Here is a 24,030-nt window from a genome sequence, read left to right on the forward strand (position 1 = left end):
GGAATCGCACTGCACCCGGGTGATCTCGGAGTGCAGTGCGATGTTTCACACGCACCCATTGGTTTATATGTGTGCGTGCGATCCGAATGCAGCATGCAATCGCAGCATGCTGCGATTTTTTTTCCAGCCCAATCGCAATAAGATCGGCCCTTGAAAAAAACCGCCAATGAGCACACCATCATAGGATTACATTGGTACGAATGCAATCCGATTTTTTATCAGATCGCATTTGTCTGATTTAATCGCAAGTGAGAGTGAGCCCTAATAACGTCTTTATTTTGATGTTATCATGCATATCAAACAGAATTAGCCACCAAAAAGCCCATTGTTGACCGGTAAGAAACCACATAGATTTTTTTTTTCATTGCATTATATGGGATATAAAAATGTCCAATGAAACATGGATTCTGTTTTATGTGAGCATGAACTTGACATTCACTCCAATATGATCTGCTATATACTGTATTTCACCAGTGGACAATATTCAAAGATACTTACTGGTACTATAATTAGTTTTAGACTTTACATTTGTTTTATTACATGATGTTTCTTACAGATGTTCATAAAGAATTCTTCTGATGACATAGATACATTGCATGTACACAATGATTTTTAGAATAATTTATTTTTCATATTTTTTTATAGAAAATTGTGTATGTTAAATTTTTGTACACAAAATATTCATGAGCAGATACATATAAGATAGGAAGTACAAGTAGTATTTAGCCATTCCTATTGAAAGCAATTAAACTTCCAAACAGAAATGAAAGTTTTTTTCTGTACAAAAATAAAAGAACAGTTACAACAAAGGCAATGAAATAACGCATATACTTTAAGTCAACCTTGGTCAAAACCACTGTATTTTTAGGAATATAGGGTACAATTTATGAAAATACATAATTAAAATTAATAAAAATATTTTGGCTCAATTGGTGCACTAAAAAATCATAATTGCTGTCAGGTCCCTCATTAGGATACTACCCTATCTTTTAGGTTTTCAGATGTTCAATGGACCCTAAAGGTAATAGTAGACAGCTGTCCCCATTCTCTAGGTGTTAATGTCATGTTTTCTCTGTGTAGCATAAAGATTGTTACAGGAATATATATGAAAATGGACTTGTACATTCCGTCTTATATCTGAAACACGGTCTCTTGTTTCAAAACTTGTCAGTGTTGTGGTAGAACCCAGATCGGCTGATGATAAAGTGTATAGTCATCTGTAGAGGAGCTGCAGCATCAAGCAGCATCTCCCAAACTTTCAGAATCTGATGACTAATAGTAGCAAAACGTAGGACCCAGAATAGGATAAAGAGGTAAAGCAAAGGCATAGTGAGGTGGTACTAGGCTATCCAGGCACATCACAACCTGACAGTGGAAGACACAAGTGAAACCACAAACAAGGGCACCCTAAAAACCTGCTTGATTTCTCTCTCTAAATAATGGTACCAAAATTGCTGTGCTAACCACTGTACAATCTCTTCTTTCTATTACCCAGCAGATAATCTTGTATTGCTGACTCCTCTGTGCCCCTAGTTCCCCTGTGCTCCAGGGTTCTTTGTGCTAAAAACTTCTCTCACAACCTGGTCAAGCTTCCCCAAAGAGAGCAATCACTAACTAAATTCAGATTATGAGAAGCTAATGTTTCTTCGGATTTAGAGAAGCTAATATTTCTATCATAATAATCCTACTTAAAATACGTTTTATATTCTACACTATATGGGTACATAAACCCAACTAAATAAACACTGATTATTCAAGTAAAATGCAAATAGATATTTGTCTTTTAGTAATATACTATAACCCCAAATGATCATGTGTTAAGTGAGCACATATAAAGGTATGTGCACATGGTCAGTATTGGCAGCACTTTGAATGCAGCATACTTTATGCTGCGTCCAAAGTAATGCTCGCAGGTGAATCTGCATGTGTTTATTGAACCACGCAGATTCACCACATCCTTTACATTGTATTGATCTAATTTCTCTGTAAAGACATGCCGCATGTCCGTGTCCGCAGGTGAGCCACAGATGCACGGGGACGCATAGTGGTCATGGGAGTTCTTGAAATCCCATCTACTATGCTGTAACATCTGGCCGCTGTGGATTGCACGTAGCGCAAGTGTGCTGCATGCGATCTGCAGCCATTACTAATCGTGTGCACGTACCCTAAATCAAACACATGAAATAAAACTCATTAGTCTGCATAAGAAAAAGTTTGTTAGTTGTCTATAAATGATTTGGCGCTACTTTGCACCATGTACTTAATAATCATTATTCTCTTCAATAATGGTGACTGCCCTACATTATCTTCCATATATAATCAGTTAATCAGTATTTGGTAATATGATTAATATGAAGAAAACAGGATCCATGGTCTTAGATTTTGTTTTCAACAGGATCAAGACAGAACACAGTTCCTTCCACAGTCAGTCCCATTTTGAACCCCTCCTGCAAAATAAAAATACAAGTTAGTCTCATGTGGATTAAATATATATAAAAATGAAATTTATCTAGCTAATCTGAATCCTACTCACTTAGTAAATCACTCATCTAGTGTAACGTTAGTCTCACTTAGTATGGTAACTTTGTAAAAAGTTGTTTTCTACACACACATGTATATATATATATACACTGCTCAAAAAAATAAAGGGAACACTTAAACAACACAACGTAACTCCAAGTCAATCACACTTCTGTGAAATTAAACTGTCCACTTAGGAAGCAACAGTGATTGTGAATCAATTTCACCTGCTGTTGTGCAAATGGAACAGACAACTGGTAGAAATGATAGGTAATTAGCAATACATTGCCTTTAAAGGAGTGGTTTTGAAGGTGGTGACCACTAACCATTTCTCTGTTCTCATCCCTTTTGGCTGTTGTTTTGGTCACTTTTGCATTTTGTCATTGCTCTCACCCCTAGAGATACAGTACCATGAGGTGGTGTCTACAGTACAACCCAAAGAAGTTGCTCAGGTAGTGCAGCTCATCTAGGATGGCACATCAATGTGAGCTGTGGCAAGAAGGGTAGCTGTTTCTGTCAGCACAGTGTCCAGAGCATGAAGCAGATACCAGGCGACAAGCCAATACACCAGGAGATGTGAAGGGGGCAATAGGAGGGCAACAACCCAGCTGCAGGACCACCACCTCCTCCTTTGTGCAAGGAGGCACAGGAGGAGAAGTGCCAAAGCCCTGCAAAATGACCTCCAGCAGGCCACTAACATTCATGTGTCTGCTCAAACTGTCAGAAACAGACTCCATGAGGGTGGTATGAGGGCCCTACATTCACAAGTGGGTGTTGTGATTACAGTCCAACACCATGCAGGGTTATTAGCATTTGCCAGAGAGCACCAAGATTGGCAGATTTGACATTGGCGCCCTGTGCTCTTCACGGATGAGAGCAGGTTCACACTGAGCACATGTGACAGACACGACAAAGCCAGGAGATGCTGTGAACGTTCTGCTGCCTGCAACATCCTCCAGCATGACCGGCTTGACAGTGGGTCAGTAATGGTGTAGGGAGTCGAGGCATTTCTTTAGAGGGCTGCACAGCCTTCCATGTGCTAGCCAGAGGTACCCTAACTACCATTAGGCATCAGGATGAGATCCTCAGACCCATTGTGAGACCATATGCAGGTGCAGGGGGCCATTGGTTTCTTCTGATGCATTACAATGCTAGGCCTTATGTGGCTGAAGTGTTTCAGCAGTTCCTGCATGATGAAGCCATTGATGCTTTGGACTGGCCTGCCCATTCCCCAGACCTGAATCCAATTGAAAACATATGGGACATCATGTCTCGCTCCATCCACCAATACCATGTTGCACCACAGACTGTCCAGGAGTTGACTTGCTCCAGGCTAGAACCTGTATCCCTCAGACCGAGGAGTGGGTTCCAAAACAGATGATACCTGGCTTGTGAAGAGTTCCGTTCATCAAATCAGAGTACTGTGTGTCCACTGTCTAAGATGTGGTGAGGAAGGACATTATGCCAAGGAGTGCTAATGGTCACAGTCGTTTGAGTTAAAAGACAGGAGGTTCCCAGTGCGGGGTGACTGGTAACCACGACGCGGAGGAGGCCCCAGAAGCAAATCCAGAATGACACATGAGGTAAAACAGCTGCGTCAGTACTATCCCCAAGTGTGTTCCCATCTACAACAGCTGCAAGAGAGACAGGGGCATCAGTTACTTAATGCTCAGTGCGGAGGTCAAACGATGTACTCCTAGGAGGAGGATTCCTTGGTCAGTAAAGATAGCCTCATCAGCCTAATCAGTGAAAGGTGCTTTATACAGTGCCAGCTAGATGGAAGCACTGTGGGACACAGGAGCCCAAGCGAGCCTTTTAAAATCCCCTTTCCGACGAGGTGATAGTACGCACCACGTCAGAAAGGCCGGTTTAGCCGGGGCTCTGGCGCTGAGCCCACGCTGAACTGGGCACATTGTAGCTAATTCATACAGCTGACATGTGCCCGCAACAGCCGGGGGTGGAATCGCGATCCACCCGCGACTGTTAACTAGTTAAATGCCGCTGTCAATCTCTGACAGCGGCATTTAACAGCGCCGAAAGCGCGTCACTTACCCCGCGCATCGGTGACCCGGTCAACGCGGGCAGGCATGGCAACCCGGAGTCTGCAGCAGGTCCCTGTGGTTGTCATGTAAAATTGCTATGAGTGCCACCTAGTGGTTGGCGCTCATAGCACATGAGCATTTCTACTGCAAACAGGTGATCTGCTCACCGCCTGTATGCAGTAGAAGCAATCAGAAAACTGCTGCTTCTAGTCTACTATGGAGACTACTCAAGCATGCAGAAAGTGTAAAAAAAAAAGTTTTAAAAAATATTAAAAAAATAAAAAAATATAAAAGTTTAAATCACCCCCCTTTTGCCCCATTCAAAATAAAATAATAATAAAAAAAAAACACATACACATATTTGGTACCACCGCATTCAGAATTGCCCAATCTATCAATATAAAAAAATAATTAATCAGATTGGTAAACGACATAGCGTGAAAAAAATTCCAAACGCCAGAATTACGGATTTTTTGGACGCCGCAACATTGCAGTAAAATGCAATAACGAGCGATTAAAACATCGGATTTATCCCAAAATGGTATCAATAAAAACGTCAGCTCGGCCCATAAAAAAAAAACCTTCACCAGGCCCCAGATCCTGAAAAATGGAGACGCTACGGGTCTCGGAAAATGGCGCCATTTTTTTTTTAGCAAACTTTGGCTTTTTTTCACCACTTAAATAAAAAAGGACCTATACATGTTTGGTGTCTACGAACTCGTAATGACCTAAAGAATAATAATGTCAGGTCAGTTTTAGCATTCAGTGAACGTGGTTAAAAAAACAAAGAAAAGAAAACAACTGTGTAATTGCATTTTTTTTGTAATTTCACCGCACTTGGAATTTTTTTCCCATTTTCTAGTACAGGATATGGTAAAACCAGTCAGGGCATTTAAAAGTACAACTCGTCCCGCAAAAAATAAGCCCTGACATGGCCATATTTAATGAAAAAGAAAAAAGTTCTAGCTCTGGGAAGAAGGGGAGCAAAAAATGAAAATGCAAAAACGGAAAATGCTCCGGTCATTAAGGGGTTAAATGAAGAATCGAGAAAGCGCTACCTGCCACATACCTGCCTTCGGTCGCTAAAAGAACTCTTAGAACCAGTGGAACTCCAAGGCAAAGCTGTCAACCAGACCGAAATCCCTTTCATAGGCTGGGCGGATGTGACTTTCCAACTGAGGGCCACGAAGAACAGCAACACCATCGAGCTTTTGGTACCTTTTCTCGTGACCAGTGATCAGAACGTGGCAGAGGATCCAATCTTGGGTTATAATGTAATCAGTGAGGTCATCATCATGAAACACAAGTCAGGGACGCTGGTGGTGGATGCAATTGCCACATCACTTGCATACCCAACGCCATGGCAGAAAAGGTGATAGAGCAAAGAAAGCACAGAATACAATTGACCTAAAAGAAGTCAAGGTAGGCTTGCCCAACCATCATCCTGCAAACCAAATGGTTGAGGTGAGGTGTGGAGTATGGGTAGAACTGGGAAGAAAAGTCCAGAAAAGACTGTTCGTGCCAAAAGACTCCTCAGAACTTCCAGAAGGCCTAGTTCAAGGTGAGACTGTGCTTACAAGTCGTACTAGTGGTTTTGCTCGAGTAACAGTACCGGTGATGAATACTACGAAACACGAAATTAGACTGGTTCTAAAGACTGTGTTAGGTCACATTGAAACCATTAAAATGGTATATCCAGCCAGTGTGAGACCCGCCCTGGGGTCTACCGTGAATTCAGTCTCCCCATCAAGGAACAGGAGTAACAAAGGGGAGGAAATTGCATGACCCACCTCAGGGTCCTTGGATCCTACAGTATCCCTGGAACACTTGTGTGCTGTAGATATAGTGATAGCAAAACAGATGCTTAGAGAAGAGTTTCATTCATTCTCTAAAGATGACTGATATAGGCTGTATCTCGTCGTTGCAATTGAAAATCAATTTGAAAGACACAACCCCAGTAACCAGAAGTTACATGTCTGTGCCGCAACCATTAAACCATGAAGTGAAAGAGTATTTACAAGATCTAATCAACAGAGGTTGGGTCCAAAAGTCAAAGTTATCTTATTCCTCTTCTATTGTTTGTGTTAGGAAGAAGGACGGTACGTTGAGACTGTGCTGTGATTACCGGGAACTAAACCAAAATTCAGTACCTGATTGGCAACCAATACCAAAGATTCAAGATATTCTGGATAGCCTATCAGTAAGTACCTGGTTCTCTGTCCTCTATCAGGGTAAAGCATACCGTGAAGGGTTTGTTGAAGAGTCCAGTAAACCCTTGACAGCATTTATCACACCGTGGGGGTTATATGAGTGGATCCGCATACCATTTGGGCTCAGTTCAGCTGCAGCAGAATTTCAGAGGAGCATGGAGACCTATTTGGAAGTATTGAGGGACGACATCTGCCAGCCTTACTTGGATGACAATGTAGTACACAGCAAAACCTTCCGGGAGCATGTTGAACAAGTGAGAACCATATTACAGTGGTATCAACAACACGGAGTTAAGTTGACCCAAAAGAAGTGTGAACTGTTCAAAAGGCAAGTCTGATTTCTAGGGAAAATTGTGTCCAGAGAAGGATATACCATGGACCCAGCAGAAATCACTCCGGTACTGGCCTTAAAAGATAAGCAGCCCTCTACCGTCAGGGAGTTGAGGCAGATCTTAGGATTCCTCTCCTACTACTGTACTTGCGTTCGGAACTTCTCCAGGATTGCCGCCCGCTACATCTTCTCTTGGGGACGATGACAGAGTCAATAACACCCATGGAGAAAAAGAAGAACACGGGTAGGACCGGGCTTAAAAGAAACAAACACCATTTCGTCCCAACAGCCCATTCTCTGGACAGCAGACCACCAGGAGGTATTGGAAGAACTAGTAGACTACCTGGTAAAACCACCCATCTTGGGATATTCTGATTTCAACTTACCATTTATTCTTCATTGTGATGCTTCTCAAGTTGGACTAGGAGCTGCCCTGTATCAGCATCAAAATGGAAAACTGAAAGTCATCGGTTAGGGTTCTAGAACGTTGACAGATGCTGAGAAGAATTACCATCTACATTCCAGAAAACTGGAGTTCCTGGCATTTAAATGGGTTATCTGTGAACGATTTAGAGATTATCTCTACTACAGCAAAAAGTTTGAGGTAAACACTGACAAACACTTTGACCTATATCCTCCCTACAGCCAAACGGAATGCAACGGGTCAGAGATGGGTCGCTGAACTAGCTGACTTCAATTTCAGCATCAAGTAAGATTGTCGAGAATGGCACTAGAGCCTGAGAAGTTCATGCAAGAATGTTCAGAGGAAGTCAGTCTGGAAGCAATTGAGAGCACTACCCAAGCAGTGCAAGCTTATTAAAAGGGAGACACACCATTGTGGTGTCCATTGACGGTGGAAACCACCATAAAAGCGAGAGAACAAGATCACTCCCTGTCCATTCAACAGCTACCAAAAGGAAAAATCCATAGAGCACAACGGGAAGATCAGATAATTGGTTGAATACTACTTTATGTGGACCAAAATTGTTTTCCAAGTAAATAGGAGAGATAATGAGTCACCAGCAGTATCTGTTTTAGTTAAAGAATGGACGAAGCTCTATCTCAGTGAAGATGGTAACATAAAGGAGGAAAAAACCGACAGTTGGTACTACCCAGAGTATTCCGTAGGTTGGTCTTCAAAGAACTCCATGAAAACATGGGACACATGGGAGTGGAAAGGACAACCAACTTTATCCATGGACGTTTCTACTGACCGTACATGCAGAGAGATATTGAGAGGTATGTGACCAGGGAGTGTGGGTGTCTGAAAGATAAACGTCCCAACACATCAACCCGGGCACCTATGGGCAACATGAAAACTATGTATCTGTTTGAGATTGTCTCAATAGACTTTCTACATCTCGAGACGTGCAAGGGTGGATATGAATACATCTTGGTGGTGATGGACCATTTTAGTCGATTTGCCCAAGCATATGCCACCACAAATAAAGCTGGTCGAACAGCGGCAGAGAAGATCTTCAATGATTTTGCTTTGAGGTTTGGGTTCCCTACGAGGTTACACCATGACCAAGGAAGAGAATTTGAGAATCAGCTCTTTGTCAAGCTAGGAAAGTACTGTAGAATTCAGAGATCCCACACAACACCCTATCACCCAGAGGGTGATGGACAATTGGAACGCTTTAACAGAACATTATTGTCGATGTTGCACACTTTAACAGCTGATGAGAAGAAAGACTGGAAGAGTTCTCTGTCAAAAGCGGTACATGCTTATAACTGTACAAAGAGCGATGCAACGGGTTACTCCCCCTTCTTCCTATTGTATGGACGATCGCCAAGACTGCCAATTGACATCATGTTCAATACTCCGGTGTCAGAGACTTACAGAATGTATCCGGAGTAAGTTCGGAAATGAAAGGAACGGATGGCAGAGTCATACAACATAGAGTCCAAAGTGGTTATGCAAGGACAGAGCAAGAGTAAGGAGTACTATGATCGAAAATGTTATGGAGCAGAATTGGCATCGGGAAGTCGGGTGCTAGTCAAGAATGTGCGTGAGAAAGGTGGTCCAGGAAAACTTCGTTCATGCTGGGAACACAAGGTGTATGTGGTTGTAAAGAGGAAAGACGATGACAGTCCAGTGTATGAAATCCGATTGGAAAGAGGGGACAAGAAAACCAGAATAGTCCATCGGAATTTATTACTACCCTGTGATTATCTCCCACCACAAGCAGACCGACGTGGACCGAGATCGACTAAGGGACCACCAAAACTGAAGCTCCGGAGGTGGATAGTGACCTTGAAAGTTCCGATGAGGAAGAGCACACCATTGTATTTCTCAGACCGGCAAGGAGAGGGATGTACAATCCTCAAGAGAGTGAACTAAGTCCCGAGGCTCCAGAGTTTGTACCAAGGAGTACAGATGAAGTCCAATTAAGATCTGATGATCGAACACTGGTCACTGAAGAGACCAATCGACACTTAGGAGTAGCAGAATTACAAAAGTTCAGATATACTGTATGTCACACAAAATAGTTAATAAATAACATTTCCCACATGTCTACTTTACATCAGCACAAGTTTGGAACCACAATTTTATTTTATTAGATTACTATAAGGGTTAAAAGTTGACCAGCGATTTCTCATTTTTTCAACAAAATTTACAAAACCATTCTTTTAGGGACCAAATCACATTTGAAGTCATTTTGAGGGGTCTTTATGACAGAAAATACCTAAAAGTGACACCATTCTAAAAACTGCACCCCTCAAGGTGCTCAAAACCACATACAAGAAGTTTATTAACCCTTCAGGTGCTTCACAGGAATTTTTGGAATGTGGAAGAAAAAAATTAACATTTAACTTTTTTCACAAAAATGTTACTTTAGACCCAATTTTTTTTATTTTTTCAGGGGTAACAGGAAAAAATGGACCTCAAAATGTGTTTTGCAATTTACCCTGAGCACGCAGATACCCCGCATGTGGGGGAAAAACACTATTTGGGCGCACGGCAGGGTTCAGAAGGGAAGGAGCGCCATTTAACTTTTTGATTGTAAAATTAGCTTGAATAATTAGCGAACGCCATGTTGCGTTTGGAGAGCCCCTGATGTGCCTAAACAGTGGAAACCCCCCACAAGTGACACCATTTTGGAAACTATGCCCCTCAGGGAACTTATCTAGTTGTGTGGTGAGCACCCTGAACCCCCAAGTGCTTTACAGAAGTTTGTAACATGGAGCCGTGAAAAGAAAAAAATCAAACTTTTTCCACAAAAATTATGTTTTAGCCCCAATTTTTTTATTTTCACAAGGGTAAGAGGAGAAATTGGACCCCAAAAACTTTTGTGCAATTTCTCTTGAGTACGCCAATACCTCATATATGGGGAAAATACAGTGTTTGGGCAGAGTTCAGAAGGGAAGGAGCACTGTGTGACTTTTTGAACACAAAGTTGGCTGGAATTGAGAGTGAACGCCATGTCGCGTTTGGAGAGCCCCTGATGTGCCTAAATAGTGGAAACCCCCCACAAGTGACCCCACTTTGGAAACTACACCCCTCAAGAATTTTATCAAGGGGTATAGTGAACAGTTTGAACCCAGAGGTACGACACAGAGTTTGATAACATTGGGTCATCATATTGAATAAGTTGTCATTAGTCTTGAGTGCAAGTGCTCGCTACTTGAGTTTGTATCAGGTACTCAGGTATGCACCATGTACCGTGGGTGCTCGAGTAACATGCTCGAGTCCCCACCCACATGTTTCACGGTTATTAGACACCCAAAAAAAAACATGGGGGGCACGCTCGTGCATGGCAGGCTATCTCCGCGAGGTTTTTTTGCCCGCAAAGCATATGGGGCAGAGACTGGAGCATGTCATTTGAGCACCCGCAATACCCAGTGCATACCCGAGCATCCGATGCAAACTCAAGTAGCGAGCACTTGCGCTCAACACTAGTCGCCATATCGTCATCTTTTTCTTTTTTTACTTTTGAAAAAAATCCCAACCCTAAAACAAACCTAACCCTAGCCCAACCCTAACCCTAACCCCAACACTAGCCCAATCCTAACCCTAACCCCAACCCTAGCCCAACCCTAACCCCAACCCTAACCCTAGCTCAACCCTAGACAAACGCTAACCCTAGCCCAATGCTAACCGCAACCCCAACCCTAACTCTAGCCCAACCCTAACCCCAACCCTAACTCTAGCCCAACCCTAACACTAGCCCAACCCTAACCCTAGCCCAACCCTAACCCTAACCCCAACCCTAACTCTAGCACAACCCTAACCCTAACCTTAGAGTTTATTTTTTACGCTGTTCCACGTGCGGTATAAGTGATTAGACGACTTTATTCTTTGAGTCGGTGCGATTACAGCAATACCAGAATCATATCGGGTTTTTTTGATTGACAGCTGTCACGCTCTAAAAGACACATTTTTTTGTAAAATCTAGTTTGTGCATCGCCATATTTTGAGAACCATAATTTTTCCACATTTTGGCCGACAGAGTCACGTGATGGCTTGTTTTTTGCGGGATGAGTTGACGTTTTTATTGGTGCCATTTTCAGGCACGTGACATCTTTTGATCGCTTTCTATTCCGATTTTTGGGAGGCAGAATAAACAAAAAACAACAATTCAGGTTTTTTTTTATTTTTATTCTGTTCCGCTTGTGGTAAAATTGATAAAGTAGCTTTATTCTTCGGGTCAGTACATTTACAGCGGTACCACATTTACATTGTTTTTTTATGTTTTGGCGCTTTTACACAATAAAAGCTATTTTATAGAAAAAATTATCTTTTTGCCTCGCTTTATTCTGAGAGCTATAACTTTTTTCTTTTTTGGCTTATGGAGCTGTATGGCGGCTTGTTTTTATGGGACAAGATGATGTTTTCAGGGGACCATTTTTATTTATATTTGTCTTTTTGATCGCGTGTTATTCCATTTTTTGTTTGGCGGTATGATGATAAAGCATTGGTTTTTGCTTCGTATTTTATTTTAATTTATTTTTGTATTCACTAAAGGGGTTAACTAGTGGGACAGTTTTATAGGTCAGGTTGATCCGGACACGGTGATACCAAATATGTGAACTTTCATTGTTTTTTTTGTTGTTTTTCGTAATAATATTTATTGATGGGTACATTATATTTTTGTTTTTGGTGGATTATTTTTTTTATTTTTTTTTAGATTTTTACAATTTTTTAAAAAAAATTTAACCCTTTTTTTAACTTTTATTCTTTGTCCCACTATGAGACTTTCACTTTTTTTTATTCTGATCTCCTGTATAGCATAGGGATGGAGCACCATCCCTGTGCTATACAGGCTGTCAGCGCTGCAGATGCAGAAGCTACTTTGGTCATGCACTGCGCATGACCAAAGTATCTTCCTGCTGTCTGGTGACCCAGATGTTGTCATGACGACATCGGGTCTTCATGGCAACATCTGGGAAGCCGCGACAGACAGCGTTGGATGCCGGCAGGAGAGGTGAGTATCTGCGATCACCTCCCCTTACCACCGCAATGCTGCGATCGACTTGGATGGCAGCATTGCTGGGGTTAATGTGTCGGGAGCATTGCAGGACCGCTTCCAGAATATAGCACCCGGTGTCAGCTGTGACAATCAGCTGACACCCGGCGGCGATCGCGCCCGCACAATCTTTGTGCGGGCGCGATCGCCATGACATACTAATACGTATCTGCCTCTTAAGTCTCAGGGCACAGATACGTATTAGTACGTCTTGAGCTTTAGAGCGGTTAATGAACTAGAGGCCATTGGCCATGATGACTGATGGTCAAAAATTGTTGCTTTGGAACGCTGCCAGAAGCTGGTGTATGGATATGTATCATGTTTACAGCAGGTCATAACAACCAAAGGTGCCCCACGCTCTCTATGCACCCAATATCACTTGGTAACTGTACTTAGGCAGATACTGGCTGATGATGGCTCATACAGCTTATTTGGAAAACCCTATTTATTAGAAAGATGGCTGCACCATACATGACAAGCACTTTTTACTTATTGTTTCCACCTAATTCAATATTTTGTTTTACTTAAAATACAAAGTAAATGTGTCATCTTTAACTTTAGCCCTTTTAAAGATAATTTCATCTTTAACTTGCTTAACTGTTCACCATATCAGTAATTTTGACCATGGGTGCCCAAACTTTTACATGCCACTGTATATACACTGCTCAAAAAAATAAAGGGAACACTCAAATAACACATCCTAGATATGAATGAATGAAATATTCTCATTGAATACTTTGTTCTGTACAAACTTGAATGTGCTGACAACAAAATCACACAAAAATCATCAATGGAAATCACATTTTTTAACCAATGGAGACCTGGATTTGGAGTCACACCCAAAATTAAAGTGGAAAAACACACTCCAGGCTGATCCAACTTTGATGTAATGTCTTTAAAACAAGTCAAAATGAGGCTTAGTATTGTGTGTGGCCTCCACGTGCCTGTATGACCTCCCTACAACACCTGGGCATGCTCCTGATGAGGTTACGGATGGTCTCCTATGGGATCTCCTCCCAGACCTGGAATAAAGCATCCAGCAACTATTGGACAGTCTGTGGTGCAACATGACATTGGTAGATGGAGCGAGACATGATATCCCAGATGTGCTCAATCGGATTCAGGTCTGGGGAACGGACGGGCAAGTCCATAGCTTCAATGACTTCATCTTGCAGGAACTGCTGACACACTCCAGCTACATGAGGTCTGGCATTGTCCTGCATTAGGAGGAACCCAGGGCCAACCACACCAGCATATGGTCTCACAAGGGGTCTGAGGATCTCATCTCAGTACCTAATGGCAGTCAGGCTACCTCTGGTGAGCACATTGAGGGCTGTGCGGCCCTCCAAAGAAATGCCACCCCACACCATTACTGACCCACTGCCAAACTGGTCATGCTGAAGCATGTTGCAGGCAGCAGATCCCTCTCCATGGCGTCTCCAGACTCTGTCATGCCTGTCACATGTACTCAGTGTGAACCTGCTTTCATCTGTAAAGAGCACAGTGCGCCAGTGGCGACTTTGCCAATCTTGGTGTTCTGTGGCAAATGCCAAGCATCCTGCACGGTGTTGGGCTGTGAGCACAACCCCCATCTGTGGACGTCGGGCCCTCATACCACCCTCATGGAATCAGTTTCAAACCATTTGTGCAGACACATGCACATTTGTGGCCTGCTGGAGATCATTTTGCAGGGCTCTGGGAGTGCTCCTCCTGTTCCTCCTTGCACAAGGTATAGGTATCGGTCCTGCTGCTAGGTTATTGCCCTCCTACCGCCCCCTCCATGTCTCCTGGTTTTCTGGTCTGTCTCCTGGTAGTGCCTCCAGCCTCTGGACACTACGCTGACAAACACAGCAAACCTTCTTGCCACAGCTCGCATTGATGTGCCATCCTGGATGAGCTGCACTACCTGAGCAACTTCTGTGAGTTGTAGAGTCCGTCTTATGCTACCATGAGTGTGAAAGCACAAACAACATTCAAAATTGACCAAAACATCAGCCAGAAAGCATTGGTACTGAGATGTGGTCTGTGGTCCCCACCTGCAGAACAACTCCTTTATTGAGTGTGTCTTGAGAATTGCCAATAATTTTCATCTATTGTCTATTCCATTTGCACAACAGCATGTGAAATTGATTGTCAATCAGTGTTGCTTCCTAGGTGGACAGTTTGATTTCACAAAAGTTTGATTTACTTGGAGCTATATTCCGTTGTTTAAGTGTTTCCTTTATTTTTTTGAGCAGTGTATATGCATACACAATGCTCAGCATTTAATCAATATCTCACTGAATACAAGAACAGTTTCCAAACTTGTAACAAGACTGAGTTTCAGACATTTTTTAACCCATAACATGAAAGTAAGGTTAATATAATTTTCATTACAAAATCTTCAGTTTTACTCAAATTAGTTGATGTAAAAATGAATACAACGTACTTTAAAAACAACTACATCTAGTATTTTATACAATCTTCATGATTTTTAAGGACAGTATCAAGTCTTCTCAGCATGGAATGAACCAGTTGGTGACATATTGCAATATCTATCTTTTTCCATTTTTCAAGAATGACCTACTTAAAGGTCTGGATGGAGAGTGATGCTCAACTTGTCTCTTCAGAAATTCCCGCACGTGTTCAATTGGGTTCAGATCAGGAGACATAATTGGCCACTGAATCACTTTCACGCTGTTTCAGAAATGCAACAGATGTGTGTTTTTGATCAATGTCATGTTGGAAAGGTGCAAGTCTACCAAGAGCACGGAGTGAAATGTAGCTCTGCGACACCAGCAGCACTCATGAAGCCCCACATGACACTGCCAACACCAAGTTTCACAGTAGGCACCATATAAATTCAGTTTTGCACTAACTAATTTGAGTAAAACTGAAGATTTTGTAAATTATACTACCTTTACTTTCATGTTATGGATTGAAACTCAGTCTTGTCAAAAAATGTTAAATTGTTGTTGTGTTCAGTGAAATATTGATTAAAATCTTACTCTTCAAAGGGGATGCACTCATTTATGCAGAGCACTGTATATATTTGCATATCCAATTATAATAGTCATCATACTAACCATCGCTGCCGCTAAAATCCAATGAAGCATTAAGGGAAATCAGAAAGACAAAATCAAGAAAGGCTTTAAAAATAACATAAGAAAAGTCTACTCATTATGAGTAAATTCTAATCAATGGCACTTACGTTTCTTTTTTTTTTTAGATAAATGTAGTTTGACTTAGATGAGAGCAAAGGTTTGTTGAAAATTGCATTTCTTTATGAAGTACTATAATAGGATGTGTAAACCTTCAAAACTTTTCTTTTACTTGGCGACACTTGACACTTACAGTGGACATTCAAAGACTGCTGGTCCCAAGTATACCAATGCACAGTCTTTACTGTATGGAAATTTCCAATAGTAATTTAGTTTCAGTTTATAATTTTCAATATTTTAATACTACTATAATAAACACTGCATTCTTGTAATTATTTTATTACATCAGAATCTAAAGCCATATAATATTTTATGTATAAGTTTTACTGACTAGATAAAGTCATTGGAAACTTTAGTGCAGTACCATGAATCAAACTATTCTAGTTCTGAAAGTCTCATCCATGAAAATGCAATTATCAATAACTAGGATAAGCGAATTAAAGGGGTTGTTCAGTCTTAAACTGAACTGCAGACATTTAAATCCTTACATCATTGAGAGCACAGTGTATTGAGCGAGGCCAGAAACGGGCTAGTAGAAGTGTGATTGGGAGTATGCATATTGCATATTCCTGCCATTTCCGCTGCCTGCACCGGACAATCTTCACAGCGCCAAGAAGGAGTGATGGCAGACTTGAAGTTTAATACCGGAAAACCCATTTAATGATCTGCACCAATATCGCTCAAACTTTGTTTTATATTTCCATTGAAAAAAAAGTAAAGATGTTGGTACTTTAAGCTTTACATAGGTCCAGACTAAACAATCTGATTATATACAGTACAGACCAAAAGTTTGGACACACCTTCTCATTCAAAGTAGCCACCTTTTGCTTTGATGACTGCTTTGCACACTCTTGGCATTCTCTTGATGAGCTTCAAGAGGTAGTCACCGGAAATGGTTTTCACTTCACAGGTGTGCCCTGTCAGGTTTAATAAGTGAAATTTCTTGCCTTATAAATGGGTTTGGGACCATCAGTTGTGTTGTGCAGAAGTCAGGTGGATACACAGCTGATAGTCCTACTGAATAGACTGTTAGAATTTGTATTATGGCAAGAAAAAAGCAGCGAAGTAAAGAAAAACGAGTGGCCATCATTACTTTAAGAAATGTAAGTCAGTCAGTCCGAAAAATTGGGCAAACTTTGAATGTGTCCCCAAGTGCAATTGCAAAAACCATCAAGCGCTACAAAGAAATTGGCTCACATGAGGACCGCCCCAGGAAAGGAAGACCAAGAGTCACCTCTGCTTCTGAGGATAAGTTTACCTGAGTCACCAGCCTCAGAAATCGCAGGTTAACAGCAGCTCAGATTAGAGACCAGGTCAGTGCCACACAGAGTTCTAGCAGTAGACACATCTCTTCAACAACTGTTAAGAGGAGACTTTGTGCAGCAGGCCTTCATGGTAAAATAGCTGCTAGGAAACCACTGCTAAGGACAGGTAACAAGCAGAAGAGACTTGTTTGGGCTAAAGAACACAAGGAATGGACATTAGACCAGTGTAAATCTGAGGTTTGGTCTGATGAGTCCAAATTTGAGATCTTTGGTTCCAACCACCGTGTCTTTGTGCGATGCAGAAAAGGTGAACGGATGGACTCTACATGCCTGGTTCCCACCGTGAAGCATGGAGGAGGAGGTGTGATGGTGTGGGGTTGCTTTGCTGGTGACACTGTTGAGGATTTATTCAAAATTGAAGGCATACTGAACCAGCATGGCTACCACAGCATCTTGCAGCGGCATGCTATTCCATCTGGTTTGCGTTTAGTTGGACCATCATTTATTTTTCAACAGGACAATGACCCCAAACACACCTCCAGGCTGTGTAAGGGTTATTTGACCAAGAAGGAGAGTGATGGGGTGCTACACCAGATGACCTGGCCTCCACAGTCACCAGACCTGAACCCAATCGAGATGGTTTGGGGTGAGCTGGACCGCAGAGTGAAGGCAAACGAACCAACAAGTGCTAAGCATCTCTGGGAACTCCTTCAAGATTGTTGGAAGACCATTTCCGGTGACTACCTCTTGAAGCTCATCAAGAGAATGCCAAGAGTGTGCCAAGCAGTCATCAAAACAAAATGTGGCTACTTTGAAGAACCTTGAATATAAGACATATTTTCAGTTGTTTCACACTTTTTTGTTAAGTATATAATTCCACATGTGTTAATTCATACTGTTGATGCCTTCAGTGTGAATGTACAATTTTCAAAGTTATGAAAATACAGAAAAATCTTTAAATCAGAAGGTGTGTCCAAACTTTTGGTCTATACTGCAAACAGTATAACCCTGGAACAGACAACCTAATGACTTACCTGCATCTCATCCAGTTTAGACTGTATGTCTGGTGTATAGTCACCAACAGCACAGCAAAATGGATCAAATGGTTCTGCACCAAACAAATCTTTTGCTGCAAGAAATAATACATCTAAATCAATAATGTCATTTCAGCTACTACTTATAGTTTAAAAAAAAAGTTTTAAATGAGTAAAATGAGAACTAATTATATCACTTTTGGAACCAGCAATATAATATTATGAAGTCAGGAGCACAATGATGAAATTGGTCTTTGATCTGGAGGAGGATCCAAGAGGCATGCAGGAGAACTTACAGTGGGTACGGAAAGTATTCAGACCCCTTTAAATTTTTCACTTTGTTTCAATGCAGCCATTTAGTAAATGCTAAAATGTTCATTTTTTTTCTCTTTAAAGTACACTCTGCACCCCATCTTGACTGAAAAAAACAGAAATGTAGAAATTTTTGCAAATTTATTAAAAAAGAAAAACTGACATATCACATGGTCATAGCTATTCAGACCCTTTGCTCAGACACTCATATTTAAGTCACATGCTGTCCATTTCCTTGTGATCCTCCTTGAGATGGTTCTATTCCTTCATTGGAGTCCAGCTGTGTTTAATTAAACTGATAGGACTTGATTTGGAAAGGCACACACCTGTCTATATAAGACATCGCAGCTCACAGTGCATGTCAGACCAAATGAGAATCATAAGTTCAAAGGAACTGCCGTAGGAGCGAAGAGACAGAATTGTGGCAAGGCACAGATCTAGCCAAGTTTACAAAAGAAATTATGCATTACTCAAGGTTCCTAAGAGCACAGTGGCCTCCATAATCCTTGAATGGAAGAAGTTTGGGACCACCAGAAGTCTTCCTAGACCTGGCCGTCCAGCCAAACTGAGCAATTGTGGGAGAAGAGCCTTGGTGAGAAAGGTAAACAAGAACCCCAAGATCACTGTGGCTGAGTTCAAGAGATGCAGTAGGGAGATGGAAGAAAGTTCCACAAAGTCAACTATCACTGCAGCCCTCCACCAGTTGGGCCTTTATGGCAGAGTGGCCCGACAGAAGCCTCTCCTCAGTGCAAGACATATGAAAGCCCGCATAGAGTTTGCTCAAAAACACATGTAGGACCCCCAGACTATGAGAAATAAGATTCTCTGGTCTGATGAGACGAAGATAGAACTTTTTGGTGATAATTCTAAGCCGTATGTGTGGAGAAAACCAGGCACTGCTCATCACCTGCCCAATACAATCCCAACAATGAAACATGGCGGTGGCAGCATCATGCTATGGGGGTGTTTTCAGCTGCAGGAACAGGACGACTGGTTGCAATTGAAGGAAACATGAATGCGGCCAAGTACAGAGATATCCTGCATGAAAACCTCTTCCAGAGTACTCTGGATATTAGACTTGGCCGAAGGTTCACCTTCCAACAAGACAATAACCTTAAGCACACAGCTAAAATAACAAAAGGAGTGGCTCCAGAACAACCTTGTGACCATTCTTGACTGGCCCAGCCAGAGCCCTAACCTAAACCCAATTGAGCATCTCTGGAGAGACCTGAAAATGGCTATCCACCAATGTTCACCATCCAACCTGACGGAACTGGAGAGGATCTGCAAGGAAGAATGGCAGAGGATCCCCAAATCCAGGTGTGAAAAACTTGTTGTATTATTTCCAAGAAGACTCATGGCTGTACTAGATCAAAAGGGTGCTTCTACTCAATACTGAGAAAAGGGTCTGAATATTTATGACTATGTGATATTTCAGTTTTTGCCACTAATGTCTGTAAAGTGCTGGGGAATTAACAGCGCTGTGTGAGTTAAATAAACGTGAGAAAAAAAATTCTGGGAGTCGTTTCACTCCCTCTTTAGACCAGACGGTACACCGGCAGAACAGAGTACAAGTCTGACATGTAGTGAATAACTGGAGAAGATGGTGCAGGAGTATCTAGAGCTCAATAACAATGCCATTGGAGGGAGTTTGGACCCTTTTGAATTTTGGCCTAGAAAAATTGAAGAGTGCTCTGAGCTCGCCTGTTATGGGCGGCAGCCAGCGTTCTCTCAGAACATGTCTCCAGTACTGCTGGTGTGTTCATGGATATGCCTATCTGGCTGTCCTCTGAAAGTATAGACTGCCTAACTTTCATGAAGATGAACAAGTCATGGATCTCCAATGACTTTTGCACCAAGCCTAGGTGATGGCGTACTTCTTGGTGTGCTGCATTGATCTCGCGTAATTGCAGTCTGTGACACCTTTGTCGTGGCTTCTGTGCCTGTTGTTGCTAGCGTTGCAGATGTTACTAAAAAAAATTCTAACTGTGGAGACTCCAAGTTGGGTCTCCATCTGGTGGGTTGCCTGTAGTGGAAGGGGTGTCAGAGCTCCATTATACTATTTCTACTATGGGTAAATTGATAATGTCTGTAAAGCGCTGTGGAATTATTGACTCTATATAAGTGAATAAAATAAATAAATAGAAATTGATACCAGTTTTGTGGTATCTTCCCAGAATTAATGGAAATGTTTGGTCTCCAAGTTGGGTCTCCTTCATGTGTGCTGCCTGAATTTGGCCGAGCTCTCAGAGCACTAGGCATACATCTGTCACTCATTCACTAGTTACTGATCAAAGTTTAAGTTAGAAATGCTGCTCCGAACCCTGTCCAATGCTGAAATGTGTCATGGTTTCAGGACCACGCTATTAGCGCAACAAATTTTAGATTCTTAATGTGGACTCCTGGCTGTAGCGCAATACTAGCATTAAATAATTAAAAGCTGAAATGTGGCTTAGTTTCTGTAGCATGATAGTAACAGAAAAAAAATTGTTTTTATGAAGTGAACCCTGTATGGAGCAAAATATTAGGTACCAAAGAAATAAAAGATAAAATGTAGCCTTCTTTAGGTAGCACGGTAGTAAGAAAAACAGTTTTGATTTTATCATGTGTACCCTTGCATGGAAAACAATATCTGCATCAAAGAATTAAAAGATGAAATATAGCCTGCTTTAGGTAGCATGGTAGTAAAAAAAACTATTTTGATTTTATTATGTATACCCATGTATGCAAAACAATATCAGCACCAAAGAATTAAAAGATGAAATGTAGCCTGCTTTACGTAGTACAATAGTTAGAAAACCAATTTTGATTTTATCATGTGTACCCTTGTATGGAGAAAAATATCAGACCCAAAAAATGTCAAACTGACAACTGGCCTGCTGTATAACATTACTAACAGATGAACGAATTATTTTTACTGTGGATGAGGCCCGTATACAATAGAATATATGCCCCAAACAATTTCAAACTGACATCTGGCCTGCTGTATCATGTTACTAACAGAAGAACAATTTTTTTTTTACTGTGGATGAGGCCTGTATACAATATGCTTCATACAATTTCAATATGCTTCATACAATTTCAAACTGAGATTTGGCCTGCTGTATCACATTACTAACAGAAGAACTAATTTTTTTTTACTATGGATGAGGCCTGTATACAATTGAATATATGCTCCAAACAATTTCAAACTGACATCTGGCCTGCTGTATCACGTTACTAACAGAAGAAATATGATTTTTATACTGTGAACAAGTTCTGCATACAGCTGAATTTCACCACCAGAAAATGACAAGCTGAGATGTGGCGTGGCGTGCTGCATCACGTTAGTAACAGAAAAAAAAAATTTTTTTACTCTGCATAAGCTCTGCATACAGCTAAATTTCACCGCCAGGAAATGAGAAGCTGAGAGTTAGTAACAGAAAAAAATAGATTTTTAAAGGTGTACTTGTGCATGGAGCACAATAGAAGCAGTGCACAACAGAGTTCTATGCTGTAATATGCATTCACTAATAGCACAACAAAAAATTGGAAGGTCGATTTCACAGCCACACAGGACCCTATCTATCTAAACTATCTGACTTAGAAGCAACCGCCTAGCTGAATATCTAACATCACTCAGTATCCAGGAGCAGTGTCAGGAGCAGCCTCTCTGACCTGTTATGCTCACAAAATGGCGCTAAAACAGATACGGTAGCAATTTGCATGTTGCAATTCTTTCCACACACAAAGTAAGGATTGGCACTGTGTAAAAAATAAACAGAAGAGGCCATAACCCCTTCCATCTAGATTCATTAGAAAACAAGTGAAGCAGACATTGTTCAATTTCAAATTCAAGACTTTGGACTTATCACATTTTTTGGTGAATAATAACCTAATTATTACTTACTTATTTCAGTTGACCTACTTGGCACAGATGAAAACTGTGTACCATTTTTTGTAGGTGTTGTTGATTCAGAAGAAAGTGGGGTAAAAGGAACCATGTCAAAAATATCAGTGGAGGGAGATTTTGGTGTCACACTGCCAGCCTAAAATAAAAATGTATTGCATAAGAATTATTGACAACAGTCAGAAATATCACATGAATCATGCAAAAATCATGCATACCAACATCTATAAACACATTTTATGTATGACATTTTAGCATTCAATCTGGCTTTCGTCTTTATTCATTATCATTTCACTTTATGGTGAAGAGGTAATATTTTAAGATTAATTGTAGGAAAGCAACTTAACAGCTCTGTCCATTTAGGGTGGTTACCTATTTATTTAAGCACTTCTTAGCACAAATGTTGGTAACTACTAGTGATAAGCGAACGTGCTCGCCACTGGTCGGTACTCGCCTGAGCATCACTATGCTCGACGAGCTCGGTACTCGGCGAGTATTTCCCGGTTGCTCGGGCGGGAATTCGGGTCCTCTCGCTGCATGTTTGGCGCTCTTTAGAAAGCCAATGAACATGCAGGAATTGCCTGACATGCATTGTAATGCCACAGCTAATAATGGGAGCATTTTTTGCAGGAGGCCATCCGACCTCTACGTCTCTTGCAATGGGCATTGGAGCTCCTCCAAATTTTTGGCAGCCATTGCAGTCACTGCAGACGCAATAACAGTATAGGAGACCCACTCGTTAATAATGGGAACAAAAAAGTATAGCCGACTTCTGGCCCTTTAAGAATAGTAAGGGCCGCCTGATGGCCCTATAAAAATAGTCTTTGTGACTTTCAGAGTCCCTCCATCATAAATGAAACAGGATGGGTCTGATGATGTGTCACACACTACATGGCCAGATAACATTGTAAAATGTTAAAATTACATTCCCTGGTGAATGCATTTGTCTTGGTTTAAAGAAATGCAAAAGTGCAAAAACGCATCAAAAATGCTACGTGTGAACATAGCCCAATATGTGGAGGAGCGTTTTTGTTTTGTATATTTATTTTGCCTTATATACAAGTCATTACCCTGGAAAGGATGTCCTTTAACATACTTCCCAGGAAAATCCATTTGGATTTTGTTTTTGTATGTTTCATTTTCAGGCCCTCTACAGACCGCCAGGGGGAGCCGCCGGAAAAATGCTCGGGTTTCCCATAGACTTACATTGGGCTCGTTACTCGGTCCGAGCACTCGAGCATTCCAATTTGCTCGACTCGAACAACGAGTACCCAAGCCTTTAAGTGCTCGCTCATCACTAGTGACTACAGGTTCAGCTAATAAAACCTCAGATAATCAGATGTTATCATTATGTACAGATAATGGGGATATGTCTTACTACATACACAACACCCATTGATGTCATTGGATAATTTCAGTAATACACAGAAATTATGGTTTCTACTCAGCTCTTATGGAATAGAGCAGAGTAGAACCCATCTTTATGGCAATCATATGCCCTAATGGAACATTAATTTACAGGGGCTGTCTACATTTGCAATAAACTATAAAAATGACAACTTCCCTAAAGAACAAGTTATAAAAACAAAACTTACTTTTTAGTGTAAATAATAAAATTAAAAATTGAAATAGTAGCATATAAATAAGTATATTTTAATAAGACATTTATAAACAAGCTACTTTTGTGATGCAATCACTTGAAATATAATTAATAATTCATTTACATTTGAAACTCCTTTCAAATGTCTTTAAGAAA

The 24,030-nt window shown here is 41.2% G+C and overlaps 1 protein-coding gene across 20 annotated transcripts in view; it reads right to left on the minus strand.

The window, feature by feature from the left end:
- Nucleotides 1-465: 465 nt before the first annotated feature.
- Nucleotides 466-24,030, minus strand: part of GULP1 (GULP PTB domain containing engulfment adaptor 1) — a 1,414,565-nt gene continuing 1,391,000 nt past the window's right edge. For 13 of the 20 annotated variants that reach the window (XM_073646304.1, XM_073646309.1, XM_073646313.1 and 10 more), the window contains 3 exons: nucleotides 22,275-22,413; nucleotides 18,074-18,168; nucleotides 468-2,447 (listed from right to left, as the gene is read on the minus strand). In XM_073646304.1, the coding sequence (XP_073502405.1) occupies nucleotides 2,376-2,447; nucleotides 18,074-18,168; nucleotides 22,275-22,413 (306 nt within the window). In that variant the 3' untranslated portion in view covers nucleotides 468-2,375. Of the gene's footprint in view, nucleotides 2,448-18,073; nucleotides 18,169-22,274; nucleotides 22,414-24,030 lie in introns of all 20 variants that reach the window. The other 7 variants (XM_073646301.1, XM_073646302.1, XM_073646317.1 and 4 more) reach the window with 3 other exon arrangements.

This window comes from Phyllobates terribilis, unplaced genomic scaffold (genome assembly GCF_046119375.1).
Source record: "Phyllobates terribilis strain yellow unplaced genomic scaffold, ASM4611937v1 Scaffold_9__5_contigs__length_417890890, whole genome shotgun sequence".
NCBI lineage: Eukaryota > Metazoa > Chordata > Amphibia > Anura > Dendrobatidae > Phyllobates > Phyllobates terribilis.